The 16,916-nt window shown below is 37.2% G+C and overlaps 1 protein-coding gene across 1 annotated transcript; it reads left to right on the top strand.

The window, feature by feature from the left end:
• Positions 1 to 16,542, top strand: prkaa2 (protein kinase, AMP-activated, alpha 2 catalytic subunit). Its single transcript, XM_059498932.1, has 9 exons — positions 1 to 171; positions 3,705 to 3,846; positions 7,269 to 7,362; positions 12,221 to 12,365; positions 12,943 to 13,030; positions 14,088 to 14,312; positions 14,424 to 14,923; positions 15,008 to 15,136; positions 16,149 to 16,542. The coding sequence occupies exons 1-9, from the start codon at positions 78 to 80 to the stop codon at positions 16,388 to 16,390; spliced, it is 1,659 nt and encodes a 552-aa protein (XP_059354915.1). The 5' UTR covers positions 1 to 77; the 3' UTR covers positions 16,391 to 16,542.
• The last annotated feature ends 374 nt before the right edge of the window (positions 16,543 to 16,916 follow it).

The following is a 16,916-nucleotide window of genomic DNA, read 5'->3' on the forward strand; positions in this document are numbered from 1 at the left end:
CAGATCAGCACTTAGAAGGGTTTAGTAAAGCTCAATCCCGCCTGCTGTGAGGCAGCCCGAGGATCTCACATAGTAAAATGGCTGAAAAGCAGAAACACGAAGGCAGGGTAAAGATAGGACACTACATCCTCGGAGACACGCTGGGAGTCGGGACATTTGGAAAAGTGAAGAGTTAAGTCTATTCATTTACTATACGTGTTTGAATGCTGCATGGGATGGAAGTGCGAACGTATGTTTTCGGTGGCTAGGTGCTGAACTTGCAGGCGGACGTTCTGCGCAATTTACGTAGCGTAGATTGCGTAGGAAGGGCCTCCGCTAATGCCCTCCAGGCGCATAGAGTGCGTATGCTTTTAGTGAATACGACGTAGAGCTGGATATTCTTTCAGCACCACAGTAGACGCTACACTTGGAATCGTGTTTGTGTAAATGTTTAGTATCACAACATTTGGGAAACTGTCTGGCATTTCGGGAATATATAGGTCTTACGGAACTTACGCCGACTTAATATTTGGTGTTTTACTCATTTTAATGCATTGTCATCCTCCCTGAAGCGCGATCATTCATTGGGCTGTGCTCTTTTAACGTGGTTTTTTTTTCTCTCATAAATGTCCATCACCCACATTGTTGAATCTTTAAAACGTTTGTCTCAAACGTATATTCTTCTGATTATTATAAAAGCAGCACCGGAACAAATGCTATTTAGTATATTATCTTACCTGCAGCGCTGCTTGACTTGCAGTCATTTTCTATTCTAAGCGCGACAATGCCGCTCATTTTGCAAATGACGTTTCGCACGTGTATATTAAATTTTATGTGTCGCATTAAAATATATGCTCTCATTAATAATGCCTTATAGTCTGTGCACATAAAACTTAGGAAAACTAGCCATTGATTTACTACTACAAATAAAACCAAAAAAACATGGTTACTATAGTTAAACCATGGTAACCACAAATTAACCATGGTCTTGCTACACAAACCATAGTTTAACCATGGCATTTGTAGTAAAACTGGCTATACAAATGGTTATCAATAAGCCAAACAAAAAAAAAAATTGGTTACTACACTTTCACTATATTGCCCTGTGTGCATTATTTCACCTCAAGAACAACAAATGCTGTGCTTTCAAACCTACGGAGATGCCTGTGTAGAAAGCATGTTTGCGTGTGCAGAAATTTTAGACTGTAAAGCATTCCCATTCATCTCAATGGTTCTTGCTCAGCTGGTACAGGAACCCAGGGGTCTGACAAGCGGGCCCCCTGAGGAATCATGTTCATTCTATAGAGTGCAACGGAGCCCATCCACTTTTTCAGCGGCCTTGGTTCCTCAAGTATTTTTCCCATTGGAACTTTTAAAATGTCTGTTTAAGAGTTATAAGCCATAAACCAAAACAACCAGCTACAAGGTGGATCACAATGATACATATTTTTTATTTGAAGCAAAAAAAGAATTCAGAAATCAGAAAAAAAGACAAAGGAACAAGACTGGACCTCGAGGGCCATAGTTGAGAAAGGAAACAGTCAGGGAAACTGACTCTTATGTCATTCGCAGTGCTTCACAAAGAGTGGACGGGCACTTGACTGTTCTTTTGGCATGATGTGGCAAAAAATAAAATAAAAAAAACATGATAGCGTTGACTTTCCAAAATAGGAAAAAATATCAAGAAATTGTTCAGAAGAGGGAAAGATGGGAAATTTGTTGTCATTCCCTCATCTGTTGTATTTAAAAAAACGAATGTAGCAGCTTTAACTAGTTTTTTGTAATTGCCAAGGTAGCACAAAGTATAGTGTTGTGTAAATTTTGTATGAAGTCTCATGCATTCCCCCTGAGACACACACATTTCAACCAGTTCACACGCTCACACACCGCACCTTGTATTTCTCACGCTGAGAAGGCATAACATGTCCTGCTATACAATTAATGGACAGTTAAAGTTCATAACTGTCTCGAGTTATACATATATCATGAAACACCTGTGATCAGGACAGGTATTTGTTGTTACTGTGTAAAATAGGTATTTAACACGAAACCCCTGTGATCAGGACAGGTATTTAAAGTAAATGACTTTTCCCCAACTGCGCATGATCGTTGACCTATGCAGATCCTCAAATAAGCCATACCTGCCCGATGATGCAGTTTCGATTACGCTGTTCTGAAACACCTGGAAAAAAAGTGCATCCCATTGGACACGATTGCTTCTAGCTGATTAAACTAGCTAAGCACACTGCTAACCCTCCCAAGCTAGTATATGTGCAAGTTTTTACACTACCACTATATTTGTACTATACGTTAAAGGTACCTGGTTATTTTGATTAAGACAAAAAATATAGGCTACCAAAAAATTATTATTATAAAAATTATTAACAGTTTAAAAACTGCTTATTCCTTGCCTTTAAAGATTGCTGGTCCTGCATTAGAGCAGTGCTGGCTGTTAAAGGAATATAGTCACTTAAATGCCCTCCATACTGCATACTTAGGGTGTCACCTGACTTAAATATCCACAAGGGAAGCACATTCACTTGCAAGTGACCCTTCAACTGTTAGTAAACATGGGTGCTGCTCTATCAGCTGACTATTCATTATTTCATACATGTAGCTCTGGCATTGAATGAAGTATCCTGTTTTGACACTGTACAAATTGTTCTATTAAGGTCTGAAATATTACTTAATTTGATGGAATCAACCTGACTACATTACAGTAGGTTATACCAATCAAAGTCATATTAAGGGTCAGAATATAGAGAGATAACTCCAACAAATCTGCATTTGTACTTTTTTACCAAATAAGGCTGTTAACAAGATCAACAAAAATCTCAATGTGAAAATGTAATGTGACCTACACACACACACACACACACACACACACACACACAGACACACACACACACACACACATAAATTAGAATAAATTGCATTTTAAACCATATTAGATATTTATGTTAGATATAAGAAACAGTTGTTTTAAACTATAGCATTCTTTTCACAATATTAAAGTTTTTACTGTATTTTATATATATATTTTTTAATCAAATAAATGCAGTCTTTATAAGCATAAAATACATATTTAAAAAATATTTCATAAAATCTTACCAATCCCAAACTTTGTCATTTTTTTAGTAGTATTTTTTTGTTAATTATTAAATATATTTATTTAACCAGCAATTATTTTTAACAAATAAATGCAGCTTTGTGAGCATAAGAGTCAAAAAACACAAGAAAATACCAACTTTAAGGGTAGGTCAGTGTGTAGTTATTATAACTAAAGAACAACATCAATTTATGGGAGGTCTTCTCAAATATGTGAACAAGCGTGTGTGGATCCCCACCTTTGCCATTTTGTAGAAATATCTTATGCTTGCTACAATAATGTGCAGGACTGATAACATAACAAATCAAACTAATTTAGGTATTTGTTTTCATAATTTCTGCTGAGCAGTATCTAATGCTATATAAGCAATTATCTTGAGGCTAGTATGTGAAAGTCCAAACTCAGAGTAGATCTGGTTTTGTTTGTTTGAATGGAGGGCTCAGACCTGAAGGGAAAGTCTCCTCTCTTTCTTTGTTTTCTTTGTGTTAGAGGTTGCTGGCCAAAAGCGCTGATGCTTGCTTTCTTTGAAATACAACTTATCTTTCATCAGCTATGTTTACAATACCAAACTGCTGGTGATGGAGGCTTCATTGATGTGTGTATGTTTGGCCAACAGTTGGAGAGCACCAGCTAACAGGACATAAAGTTGCCGTGAAGATCCTCAACAGACAGAAGATCCGCAGTCTCGATGTTGTGGGGAAAATTAAACGAGAGATTCAAAACCTTAAGCTCTTCAGACATCCACACATCATCAAGCTGTGAGTCACTCACACATAAAAACAAGAAAAACACAATCAATAGAAAATAAATCAGGTGAAAAGCATGATGAGTATGTTTGTGCAGAGCAGATTATCAACCTTGTTTGATGACTTAAAGCTTCTTAAAGATTTCAAAAGACTGCAATTTCAAGAGACTTTAATATGGTGCTCTTAAAACTTTAGGAGTATTACAAAGATTATTACACATGCTGACAGAATGTACTTGATGTGTGCTACTTTCATGAGCTTCAACGTCACCAATGACAAAAATTTGATTGGTATTATTGGTTTAATTCTTTTTTATTTTATTTTTTTTGGGCAAATACTTAAAAAGCCAATTGATTGAAGATGTCAGAACAGATTTATTTCCCCTATGTGGTTAGGCATGTGCAAATAATTGATTTTAATGATTCGTACTGAAAAGACCAGCTTTGACCTGCTTACATTTCCATGCTGGTCCAGTCTGGTGTGTGCTGGAAGCTGGTAGGGAAATTATGTTCTCTAGCAAAACCTAGCTCTCCAATTCAAAACAACCATTTATTGAAACTGAACTGCAGAAATGGCTTTTTCTGAAATCAGCATATTAGAATGATTTCTGAAGGAGTACTGAAAACTGGAGTAATGATTCAGCTTTGCCATTACAGGAATATATATACAATAAGACAATATGGTCTGTGAAAATGTCACTCTCAGAGAGTAGATGGAAAATAGGTTTATAAAAAGTAATATGATTTTTCATCCAATAGTGTTGCTTATGTTGGTGCATCTCAGCACAAAATCATGTAAAAATGTTAAACCTCTTTAAAGTAGTGATGAGCACTGGAAAAACACTGCTTTTTGAAGCTTTGAAACCTGAAATTTTGAAAAAGTAGCTCAGGGATTACTTTAGCTCATATGGATTACTTTATCACAGAATATTTGTTTTCGATAAGACTTGCTTCGTTTAAAAGTAGTCATGTCAAGCTTTATATAGATACATCTATATATCTGTGTGATGCGTTTCTAAATGAAGATCACGGAGACAGCGCACCCTGTTTGTTTTCTTTAATTTACAAAAGCACAAAGTTTTGTTGTTATTATGAATGTATACAAATAAAAGTAGACAAATGTCACTCTTAGAGAGAAGGTGGAAATTGGCTTTATAAAAAGTAATATGTTCTCCATACAGTAGTGTTACTAATATTAATGCTTTTCAGCTCAAAATCGTGTAAAAATGTACAACCTCTTTAAATTCCTCTTGCAAATTTTGGAAAAATAATTCAGAGCGCATGTCAAACTGCAAAAGTCACATTATTTCAGTTTCTACAGTATGTGGCTTTTAAACTGATCTCAGATCAATTTTAGTTTTTAGCATTTACATATCATAGGAGGTGTTGTAGTTAATTGCACAATTTATTTGACTAATTAGCATTTAATAGAATACACGTTTAATAAGAAAGCATTTGTAATTAGTTTGTAAAGGTTGTCTTTATGCATTTTTCAGAAGAGTTAATCATTTTGTGAAGCAATTGGTTCAGTACCCAAGTATTTTTTAAGTAATTTTTCAAAAATATTTTAAAACGTTTGCTGCTTGGTTAAAAGTACGCTACACATATAAAATAAAATTATGTGAAAAAAGTCGCGTATAAGTTAGATTTTATTATTTAATTCCGAAATAAAGCTAAATATTTGCAAACATTATAAACACTATAAACATAGCTAGGCTAGCCAATGCTTTTTTAGTTCCCCTCACTCTACAGCAAATTCTTTCAATGCTAGCTATTCTCAGAACAAAACAAGAATGAAAACAAAAACAAACTAATTTAAAGCGAAACTATAACAGAAACCGACGTTGAGCTCATGAACATCTCTCATTCGACACAAATCCAAATGTTTCCATATCTGCATTTTTTTTTTTTGATAAAACTGGATGGAAACTAAACAAACACATGGGCTAATTGGATTATAAGGCACAGGTGAACACATAGGGAAACAGGAACAAGACAGTTTACAAACTAAAAGTCACATAACAAAAGCATAAAGACAACCAGATACATTACAGATTTTAATTTGGAGGAAAATTTCTAGTGTAGAATGATTTTCAGCTTTTATGACTTTTCATTTTATGCGTTGCATTTCTTGCTCAGCCACACAGCACATTTGCTCATTTCAGAATTGTTGTGATCAGAAGTTAAGGAGATAGTTATAGTAATAGTAAATTTCAACGGGTCACCACTAGGGCACAATCTCAGTGAACCGGTTTCTACAGTATGTGGCTTTTACAGTATGTGGATTATGTTACAGCATAATCTTTTTATCTGCTCATGTCTCAATCGCTCACTCTCTTTCTTCTCCACTCTCTCTTAATAACCTTGTTTCTAATCATAATGCATTTCTGGACACATTCCATGTTAAGACCCTGATGTGCTTCTGTACTGTGTGTCTCTTTGTATTTGCTCTGTTTTAATGCAGATGTTCTGTTCTCTTCTTTTATCATTATTTTTGGGGATTCGATTCTGTAAAATTACATTATGTTTATTAAAAATCACATCAGCAATCCCAGACTCTTTGAGTATTCTCAATATTAAACCCTTCTGAGGAATACAGGCCTTGTCCTTCTCTACTGCTGTTTGAAAGGCTGTTTTCCATTATAAGGGCTCTTCTGTTGGATATAAAGAGGGACAACAATGAAACAGACTGCCAGTAGGTGTCCCTGCAGGAATTATGATCAACATTTCTAACCTTCACAATACTTCTGTTTCTAAGAACTGTAGTGTGATACTCACCAACGTGCTGATGGCCTTGTCTTGTTATCCAGTACATTTGAGTTATAAGGAGATGTTTTCATACATTCTATGACAGCCTTGACTGATTTTCTCCTCTGCAAAAAAATTTTGCAACATAATTGTCATGTAGAAGTGAAGAATTCAATTTAAGTTCAATTCAATTTAGTTCCATAAACAAAATATATGTATAAATTCTAACTTAAAAGTTAAATAATTATTACTTAAAATTATAACTATATTATGTGCCAGCAAATAATCAAATTTGACTCTTAAATAATATAAAATTCATTTATTGGGTTTTTAAATAATAGCTCTAAATTATATGACTATAATATTTAACTCCATGACTGCTATAAAGTGTATTAATTCACTTTTGCTGAAAAACAAAGGCATAGAGTTTTCATCTCTTTGATCTAAGACTATCACAAATCAAGATAACTTTTATAACATTTTAATCAAATGAATTTTGCAAAAAAAACTGTGTTGCATATCACAGGAATCTTCTCAGTTTGCAAGGTATAAAAACACATGTATATGATGTGTCCTTCAGGCCATAAGTCGTCCTTATTGGTGAGCTCTGTATTGCTGTATGTTAAAAGCATCAACATTAAAGCCTCTTGTTGAGTTTCTGTGGTTCTTTTCTCTGGTGTGTTTCAGGTATCAGGTGATCAGCACTCCCACAGACTTCTTCATGGTGATGGAATATGTGTCTGGAGGGGAACTCTTTGACTATATTTGTAAAAATGGAAGGGTAAGAATCAACCGTTAAACTTTTGCTAATAAGGTCAGCTGCAGGCTACCAGGCTCTTAGATTCATGGGAAAGGCCAGAGACTTTCTCACATTGTGTTCAAAGTCACATATCATACCTGCTTTGGAAAATGACTGAACATCACAATTCATTCTTAAACTAGCATTCTGATATATTTGATTATGGAAACATGACTTTCCATAACTAAGAAATATGGCATATTATTTTTGTGTAAGTCACCTAATAGCCCAAAGCTGCTTTATAAGCCTCGGGACTCTTAACTACGTACTTCTGTGGCTCTGGTCTGGATCTGAGCATGAATTAACTCTTTCAAACCTGTTAGGGTTACAGGGATCCAGCTTATCCAAACAGCAGTTGATCCAGTCAAGTGTTCATAGGAAGAGTCAGGGAGTTCATCCATAGGGCTCAGTCTTTGTGTTGTCTGGGTTGCCTACAATTTGGCACTGCCTGATGGTTCATGTTGCAGGACATGTTTATCTTACATGCACAAACACACAGCTGACTATGGTGAAATTTGATCAGAAGCTTCTTAATTCATCAACACTTTACAACATTTTTTTATGTTTTGATGACATAACGTTGTTGGATATAGGAATAATTAATGTAAATTGAGTCAGTCATTTTACCTAAATGTGACTTAGGCCCAATCCCAATCTACCCCTTAGCCCTTCTCCTTGTCTCGATTCTGTTTTGGTTGGAGGGGTAGGGGTAAGGGGAAAGGCCAGATAGCCCTTCAAACGAAGATTTTTCGGGGACCACACTTAAAACGAAGGGGTATGTATGAAGTATCTCGGCATCATGGCTGCTACAGCGAACAAAAAGACACATAATGTAAGCTTTTTTGGCGTAAATAAAGATTTTTAACTTAAAGTAATCATTTGTTTTATGTTACATTCAATTGTGAGTTCATATTAACGGTCATGTTACTCAAAAACATGATAGCAAAAAAATCGCTAATATTTGCTAACGTTATATCATTACAGACTGCATGATAGTGCCACAGCTTATGTCTGATCAGCGCGATGACTGCCGTAGACTAATCCCCCCAATAATTAGAAATCGCTAAACCATTTTCTCAAATATTGCCTATTCGAGAGAGAACGAGAGAGAGAGAGAAAGAGAAATGGAAGTTGCGTGCATTCGCGTCTCGTCGCTGGAAAATATAACGTAGCGATTCAGTATTTAAACTGTATTTAATAAAAGTCTTGGGGCAGCGTTGACAAGTTTATTTTCTCCTGGATGTGTGAGCTGCTCGATTTCTGATATGTGTGTGTGTCAGTAAGCAGCGCATTAATACAGAACGATAAATAAAAAGGCTCTAATGCACACTAGTATATGTGACGTAAGACGAGTGACGTCTTGGTAGTGGTGTCCCAATCCTTAGGGGAATATTTTTAGGGGAATATTTTTAGGGGAATATTTTGACACTCTGTTTCAAGGGAAAAGGGGAAGGGGTAGGCGGAGGGGTAGGGGAAGGGGTATAAAATAGAATTGGGATTGGGCCTTGAGAATACGATTTTTCCATTTTTTTAAGCATGTAAACAGTAGTCAATTAAAGGTATTTTAACCTTAAGGTATTCATAATGAATTATAATTAGGGCCTGAGCATCGATGGTGCGAGGACCCTCTTGTATCTGCTTTGTTTATTCTTCTTCTTCTTCTTCTTCTTCTTCTTCTTCTTCTTCTTCTTCTTCTTCTTCTTCTTCTCCCGAATGAATCGCATTTTTTAGGGCTTAAACACACCAATATCTACAAAAAAGACTCTTGGAGCAAAATTCTAAACCCAACAGGAAGTCGGTTATTTTTAATATTATGAGCAAATTTTGTGTAATTTATGTCATTTCCATGCGTTGTGTTTTAATTCCTCCTCCTAGAGATTTATTCAGATCAACACCAAATTGGGTATGCCTAATCTAAAGGCCTTTGCGATGTTAAATTGCGAAGATTTAGAGTTTTCGTTGAAGGGTGTGTCCGTGGCGGCCTGGCGAATCTCGATGATTCGCCATGAAAAATGAAGTTGCTATAACTCAGACATACAATGTCCAATCTGCCCCAAACTTCACATGTTAGATAAGACTCCGAACCTGAACAGATTGACATGCCCATATTCAGTTATAGTCATAGCGCCATCTATTGGCAACAGGAAGTAACATATTTTACACTGCGACAAACTACTCTTAGAAATTTTATGACATCAATGACTTTTTTGTGGTCAGTCTAATCTAAAGGCCTGTGCGATGTTCAGTTGTGAAGATCTTGAGTTTTTGTTAAAAGGCGTGTCCATGGCACCAAGGCGAAGTTCGATGTCTCGACATGGGAATAAAAGATGTTATAACTCAGGCATAAAATGTCCGATCTTCCCCAAACTTCACATGTGTGAAAAAAGTCCTGGCCTGAACACATCTGAAGACCAATATTCCATCGTGTGTGGCAAAATGGTTCAATAGCGCCACCTATACACTCTCAACGGAGTGCGCTTCGAGCTATGTTTCACGTACATGTACCAAAATTGGTACACACATGTAACACACCAATACCTACGAAAAAGTCTCTTGGTACAAAATCCAAATCCCAACAGGAAGTCAGTTATTTAGAATTTTCTCTGCAAAATTGTTGTTGATTTTGCCATTTTCAGGGGTTGTACTTTAACAAACTCCTCCTAGAGATTTATTCAGATCAACACCAAACTTGGTCAGTGTAATCTAAATCTTGGTTTCGTTAAAGGGCGTGTCCATGGCGGCCTGACAAATTTTGATGTTTCGCCATGAAAAAGGAAGTTGCTGTAACTCAGACATACAATGTCCAATCTGCCCCAAACTTCACATGTTAGATAAGACGTCTGCCCTGAACAGATCTACAGGCCCATATTCAGTTATAGTCATAGCGCCACCTGCTGGCAACAGGAAGTGACATATTTTACGCTGCGACAAACTACTCCTAGAGATTTTTTGACATTAATGTAATTTTTGTGGTCAGTCTAATCTAAAGGCCTGTGCAATATTAAATTGTGGAGATTTTGAGTTTTTGTTAAAGGGTGTGTCCGTGGCGCCATGACAAAATTTGATGTCTCTCCACAGCAAGAGTAGTTGTAACTCAGGCATAAAATGTTCGATCTTCCCCAAACTTAACATGTTCGATAAGAGTCCTGGCCTGAACACATCTGAAGGCCAATATTCCATTATAATGATAGCGCCACCTGCTGGCAACAGGAAGATTGGCACATATATTGAATATACTTTGATATATTCCACTTATATTTATGACTTTAAATGCATATTTCTCACCGCTCACCTTTTTACTAAAGCCACTCAGTGCCGGTAAGTCCGGGTGCAAGGGCCCATTCATCGCTGCTTGCAGCTTTAATTGTAAATTGTAATTGTAAAGTCAGACATAGGATGGTGACGAGTCAGCTTACAGACATGAGGTTAAAGACCTGGCTGTCTGGTGCACTCTCAACAACCTGGAGCTTAACACGCTTAAAACAGTGGAGATGATCGTAGACTTCAGACGAAACCCCCCTGTTCTCCCCCCACTCACCATCATGAACAGCACTGTGACTGCAGTGAAGTCATTCAGGTTCCTGGGCACCACTATCTCTCAGGACCTGAAGTGGGACATTCACAATGACTCCATTGTGAAAAAGGCCCAGCAGAGGTTGTACTTCCTTCGCCAGCTGAGGAAGTTTAACCTGCCACAGGAGCTGCTGAAACAGTTCTACTCCACCATCATCGAATCCACCCTCTGCACTTCTGTAACTGTCTGGTTCAGCTCAGCTTCTAAATTTGATCTCAGAATAATACAGAGGATAGTCCGGACTGCTGAGCGAATCATCGGTCCAACCCTCCCTTCTATCCAAGAACTGTACTTATCCAGAGTGAGAAAAAGGGCTGGCAAAACCACTCCGGACCCCTCACATCCAGCACACTCCCTCTTTGAACTGTTGCCATCTGGTCGACGCTACAGAGCACTGAGCACCAGAACGACCAGACACAGAGACAGTTTCTTCCCTCAGGCAATCCATCTAATGAACAATTGATAATAACTGTGGAACACACTACACTATTTATATACACATACACTTATTTATCTAACACACATACTATACCTGCATATACATAACTGCTTATTGTAATATACCTGCCATACAACTGTCAATTTGTATATACATACATAACTGCTTATTGTAATATACCTGCCATACAATTTTCAATTTGTATATTGTCATTCTTTAACTACTTATTTGTTTTTGTTTTTTTTATTATGCTTTTGTTCTGTTGCTATCATTTTGTTGCACTGTGGAGCTTCTGTCACAAAAACAAATTCCTTGTATGTGTAAACATACCTGGCAATAAAGCTCATTCTGATTCTGACATATGAAGTAATAGAATATTTTGTTAAGATTTTAGTTAACACACACACACACACACACACACACACATATATATATATATGTGTAACTATACATACAGTATATCTTAGTAGATTGTTATTTTAAATTATTTATTTATTAATTCATTGTATTGGACAGTAAACATGATACACGTTAATGGCAAATGATGATTGAAATTAATATGCGTGAAATACCAGCTGTATCACATTCAACAAATTTTCTAGAAATAATATATGAACTACTAAGCACAAGTTTCTTAAGTACAGTACATTTTAATTTTGAAATATTATTAACAAGATAAAAGTTATTCTTGCTATCACTTCAGGAAAGTATCAGGGTAGTCCTGTATCAAATACAATACACACAGCGTAAACCCACAGAGAGCAAAAAATGATTGTTTTTAAGATAATGTTTCACATAGTAATCTCTCTTTTGTGTCTCGTGTGCAGGTGGAGGACACAGAGGCGAGACGTCTTTTCCAGCAAATCATCTCAGCAGTAGATTACTGCCACAGACACATGGTGGTGCACAGAGACCTCAAGCCTGAAAATGTACTGCTGGATGGCAACATGAATGCCAAGATCGCTGACTTTGGTATACACACACATGGAAAGCTAATGTTGTGCAGACAGTGAGGGATAGTTACCAAGCAACCGGCTGGGGTTTTGCTGCACGTCCACTCATGTGGTTTGTATGAGGCATGGTGTTTGATTATCCACAGAAGAGCACAGACAGGAAAGAAGCAAAGAGAAAAATACATGAATCTACCTTGCAGCTAGATGTGTTGAGCTACATATACAGTGGTGTCCAAAAGTTTGAGACCCCTAGGGGAAATGCTTCTATTTTTAAATTGTCATCTAATTTAATACAATATCTCTCTCTCTCTCTCTCTCTCTCTCTCTCTCTCTCTCTCTCTCTCTCTCTCTCTCTCTCTCCCTCTCTCTCTCTTCTATATATATATATATATAATTTTTTTTTTTTTTTACAACTTTTTATTATTTATTACTGTTTATTACTTCATATTTGGATTAAAATTCACCGATTGTCAGATATAGCTTGGATCCCACTGCATTTATACCAACCCTGTAATACATTTTATTTACTTGAATGAGCTGGTCTTGGCCAATCAAATTGTCTGTGTTAAATATAATTATGTGGCGCTGCTTGTCAGGTCTGTCAAACATGATGTCAGATGGAGAGTTCCTTAGAACAAGCTGCGGATCACCAAACTACGCTGCACCAGAGGTCATCTCAGGAAGGTGAGGTCAATTTTATTATAGTCAAACAGATCATGTACAACATGAGCAGTTCTTGGCCAGAAAAAGAATCAATATGCGCTAAACTTAAAACATTAGTTTACCCAAAAATTTACATATGCTGATAATTTACCCACCCTCAGGCCATCCAAGATGTAGATGTTTTTTTTTTTTTTCATTGAAACAGATTAGGACCATAATATTTTAATTACTTGCATCACTTGCTCACAAAATGTCTCTACAGTGAATGGGTGCCATCAGAATGAAAGTCCAAACAGCTTATAAAAACATCACAATAATCCACAAGTAATCCACGTGATTCCTGTCCATCAGCTAATGTCTTGTGAATTGAAAAGCTGTGCGTTTGTAAATAACTTCAAACCATTACTTACGACTGAGCTACATATCTTCTGTCCATAATATTGCTTTCTTGTCTGAATCAGGAGAGAAATATGATCGATCAAGCACTGTTTACAAGCAAAAACAGTTGTGTATTGTTTGTGTATTTTGATGTGAGAGGACTACAGGGGATGGACGTTTTCACCGGAGGAAGTGTTAGTATAAATTACGGATTCGTATTTTGGCCCGCAGTGACGGTTTAAAGTTAAAACACTGTGATAATGGATTTGTTTCACACAAAAATGCAGCTTTTCACTTCACAAGACTTTCACTGATGTACTGGACATAATGTTGATTATTTATGGATTATTGGGATGTTTTTATCAGCTGTTTGGACTAGGTGACTGACGGCACCCATTCACTGTAGAGGATCCAGTGATGGGCAAGTGATGCAATGCTAAATTTCTCCAAATCTTTTCAGATGAAGAAACAAATTCATCTACATATTAGATGGCCTGAGTGTATGTACATTTTAAGTAAATTTAATTTTTAGGCGATCTTTTATTCTGATACTCAAAGGTCTGACTTGTGATTTTCGCATTTTTACTGTTTGCCATGTTGATCTTTACATCGCTGAAAACTTTCGCTTCATTCAGACTGATAGACATGTAGAGACAATGTAGAAGCACACACACTCAGTGACATATGTGTCATGTTTCAGGCTGTATGCTGGTCCAGAGGTGGACATCTGGAGCTGTGGTGTCATTCTCTATGCACTGCTTTGTGGAACTCTGCCATTTGATGACGATCACGTGCCCACCCTCTTCAAAAAGATCCGTGGAGGGGTCTTCTACATCCCAGAATACCTCAATCGTTCAGTGGCCAGTATACTAATGCTCATGTTGCAAGTGGACCCACTGAAGAGAGCTACTATCAAAGACATCAGGTTATTAGTTATCGCACGCTTATTCAACTTGAGTAAATAAATATACTATAAATTCAACAAATACATTTTTAGTAGTGCAGAACTTTTATTTTCTTCCCTCCTATATAACAGAGAGCATGAGTGGTTTAAGCAGGACCTTCCTTGCTACCTCTTCCCTGAGGACCCCTCGTACGACGCCACAGTGCTGGATGAGGAGGCCATGCGCGAGGTGTGTGAGAAGTTTGAGTGCACTGAAGCCGAAGTAATGAGCAGCCTCTACAGCGGAGACCCTCAAGACCAGCTGGCCGTGGCATACCACCTCATCATCGACAACCGCCGAATCATGAACCAGGCCAGCGAGTTCTACCTGGCCTCCAGTCCCCCAACCAGCTCCTTCATGGAGGAGGGCATGCCTCTGCCACCAGGGGTCAAAGCTCACCCCGAACGGATGCCCCCGCTGCTGGTCGACAGCCCAAAGGCACGATGCCCTCTGGACGCCCTCAACACTACCCGACCCAAACCGCTGGCGGTAAAGAAAGCAAAGTGGCACCTGGGCATTCGGAGCCAGAGCAAACCCTACGACATCATGGCTGAGGTTTATCGTGCCATGAAGCAGCTGGAGTACGAGTGGAAGTTGAGTGGCTCAGAAACAAACACAGGTATGCATGTTTGATTAGTGAGAAAGAATCTAGATGTGTCAATGTGTCCTGGGATTTAGGTGGTGAACCCCTATCACCTGAGAGTTCGCCGGAAGAATCCAGTCACTGGGAATTTTGTGAAGATGAGTCTGCAGCTCTACCAGGTGGACAATCGAAGCTACCTGCTCGACTTCAAGAGCACTGATGGTGAGCATCGATCAGTCAGCCTTTTTAATGCCAAGGACCCTTAAAAATTTTAATCTCCTTTCTGAAATAAAATAGCAGCTATTTATTTTCACATACAAAGATTGACATTTATTGAAAGGGAAAAGCAGTATGATATTATAAAATTATAATTATATTATATTATTAATTTTAAGTTATACTCCAAAACTAAATAATATACTTTTAATTTAAGTTGGCTTTTTGTGACTTTTGGTATATATATATATGTATATATATATATATATATATATATATATATATAAAGAAAATAATAGCATTTATACATTTTATGTATGTATGTATTTATTTATTATTTTTGTAACATTATAAATGTCTTTGCAGGTACTTAAAACCAATTGAATGTGTCCTTGCTGAATATGAAGTACTGATTTCTTTCAATAAACAAAATCTTACTGAGACCAAACTTTAGAAATATATTATATTTCCAGACAGAAACTTAAATAATACTACCATTTTGTAAAAAAAAAAAAAAAAAAAATGTTTTAAGGAGAAGGCACTACAAACAAGTAGTTGCACAAAATATCACAGAGGTGGAATGTATTAAGTTTTCTGTCTAACACTTTGGAGCAGCTGTGGCCTAATGCTTAGAGAATCGGACTTGTAACCCGAAGGTTGCAGGTTCGCGTCTCAGTGCTGGCAGGAGTTGTAGGTGGAGGGACTGAATAAACAGTGCTCTCTTCCACCCTCAATACCCATGGGCTACCATACTTGGAAAATGTACAGTATGTGAAGTGTGGAATTCTATATAATTTTGCTGCTGCAGTTGTTAGGCAGTTTCTTATATACCTAAAATTAGCAAGATTGCATTTAGTTATTTGCAATACTTTCTTCACTTTTTAAATTTCAGTAGAAGATCTACTTTTTGTCGCAGGCCTGTATAAAAATCCTAGTTATTGCTCTGCTCTAGATGCATTAAGCTCATGTTATTCTTCACAGTATCTCTCTAATAAAAAAGTATTTTGCTCATTTTCAGACGATGCAGTCGAGCACAAGTCAGGGTCGTCGACTCCCCAGCGCTCTGGCTCTACGGCTGGCTTCCATCGGCCGCATCTCAGCATCGACTCTGCGAGCGTGGCTGTTGAGATGCCCCAGCTCAGCAGCTCTCTGCCGGGCTCTCTGACCGGGAGCACACCTCTCCTGGCACCACGGCAGGGCAGCAACACCATGGACTTTTTCGAAATGTGTGCCAGCCTCATCACTACCCTGGCTCGCTGAGATCCAAAGCATCAAAACACACCACCATCTGATGGTCTTTACCTCTTTACAGTCAAAAGGTGAAGGGTTAAGGGATGCGATTTCTGGATTCGGGGTGCTTTTATGTCAGTCCCACAGTAGCGGCACAGACATAAGGTGACCTACAGAGTTTTTGAACACAAAAGAAACACCTACAAATGTACGGAATTCATTGCATTATTTAACCAGTAATCTTATCAGAAGCCTAAAATATTTTTGTCATCACTTCCACATGCCTCATTTTATAAAATTATATAATTCAATTTTATATATTTATAATTGCAAACATTGCTTAGGTTTTTCACTGACATCATTTCTAAATATTAATATTATTATAGAATTTAATTGTAATTATTTTTGTTATAAATGAATTCTGATGTTCAAATCAGTGTTTATTTTTTATTTATTTATTTTTGTTTTACTTAAGTTGTTATTTTTAACAGTGCATTGTTTTATTGTTTTAAACCGACTTTTTCCCCCCTACTTTTTCTTCTTATCTAATGCAATG

The sequence above is a fragment of the Carassius carassius genome, chromosome 18 (genome assembly GCF_963082965.1).
Source record: "Carassius carassius chromosome 18, fCarCar2.1, whole genome shotgun sequence".
Classification (NCBI taxonomy): Eukaryota; Metazoa; Chordata; class Actinopteri; order Cypriniformes; family Cyprinidae; genus Carassius; species Carassius carassius.

Coding starts and splice junctions, on each gene's coding strand:
- prkaa2 (XM_059498932.1), top strand. CDS start 78: ATGGCTGAAAAGCAGAAACACGAAGGCAGGGTAAAGATAGGACACTAC. Junction 7,363..12,220: donor ATATTTGTAAAAATGGAAGG/GTAAGAATCAAC, acceptor TCTCGTGTGCAG/GTGGAGGACACAGAGGCGAG. Junction 15,137..16,148: donor CGACTTCAAGAGCACTGATG/GTGAGCATCGAT, acceptor GCTCATTTTCAG/ACGATGCAGTCGAGCACAAG.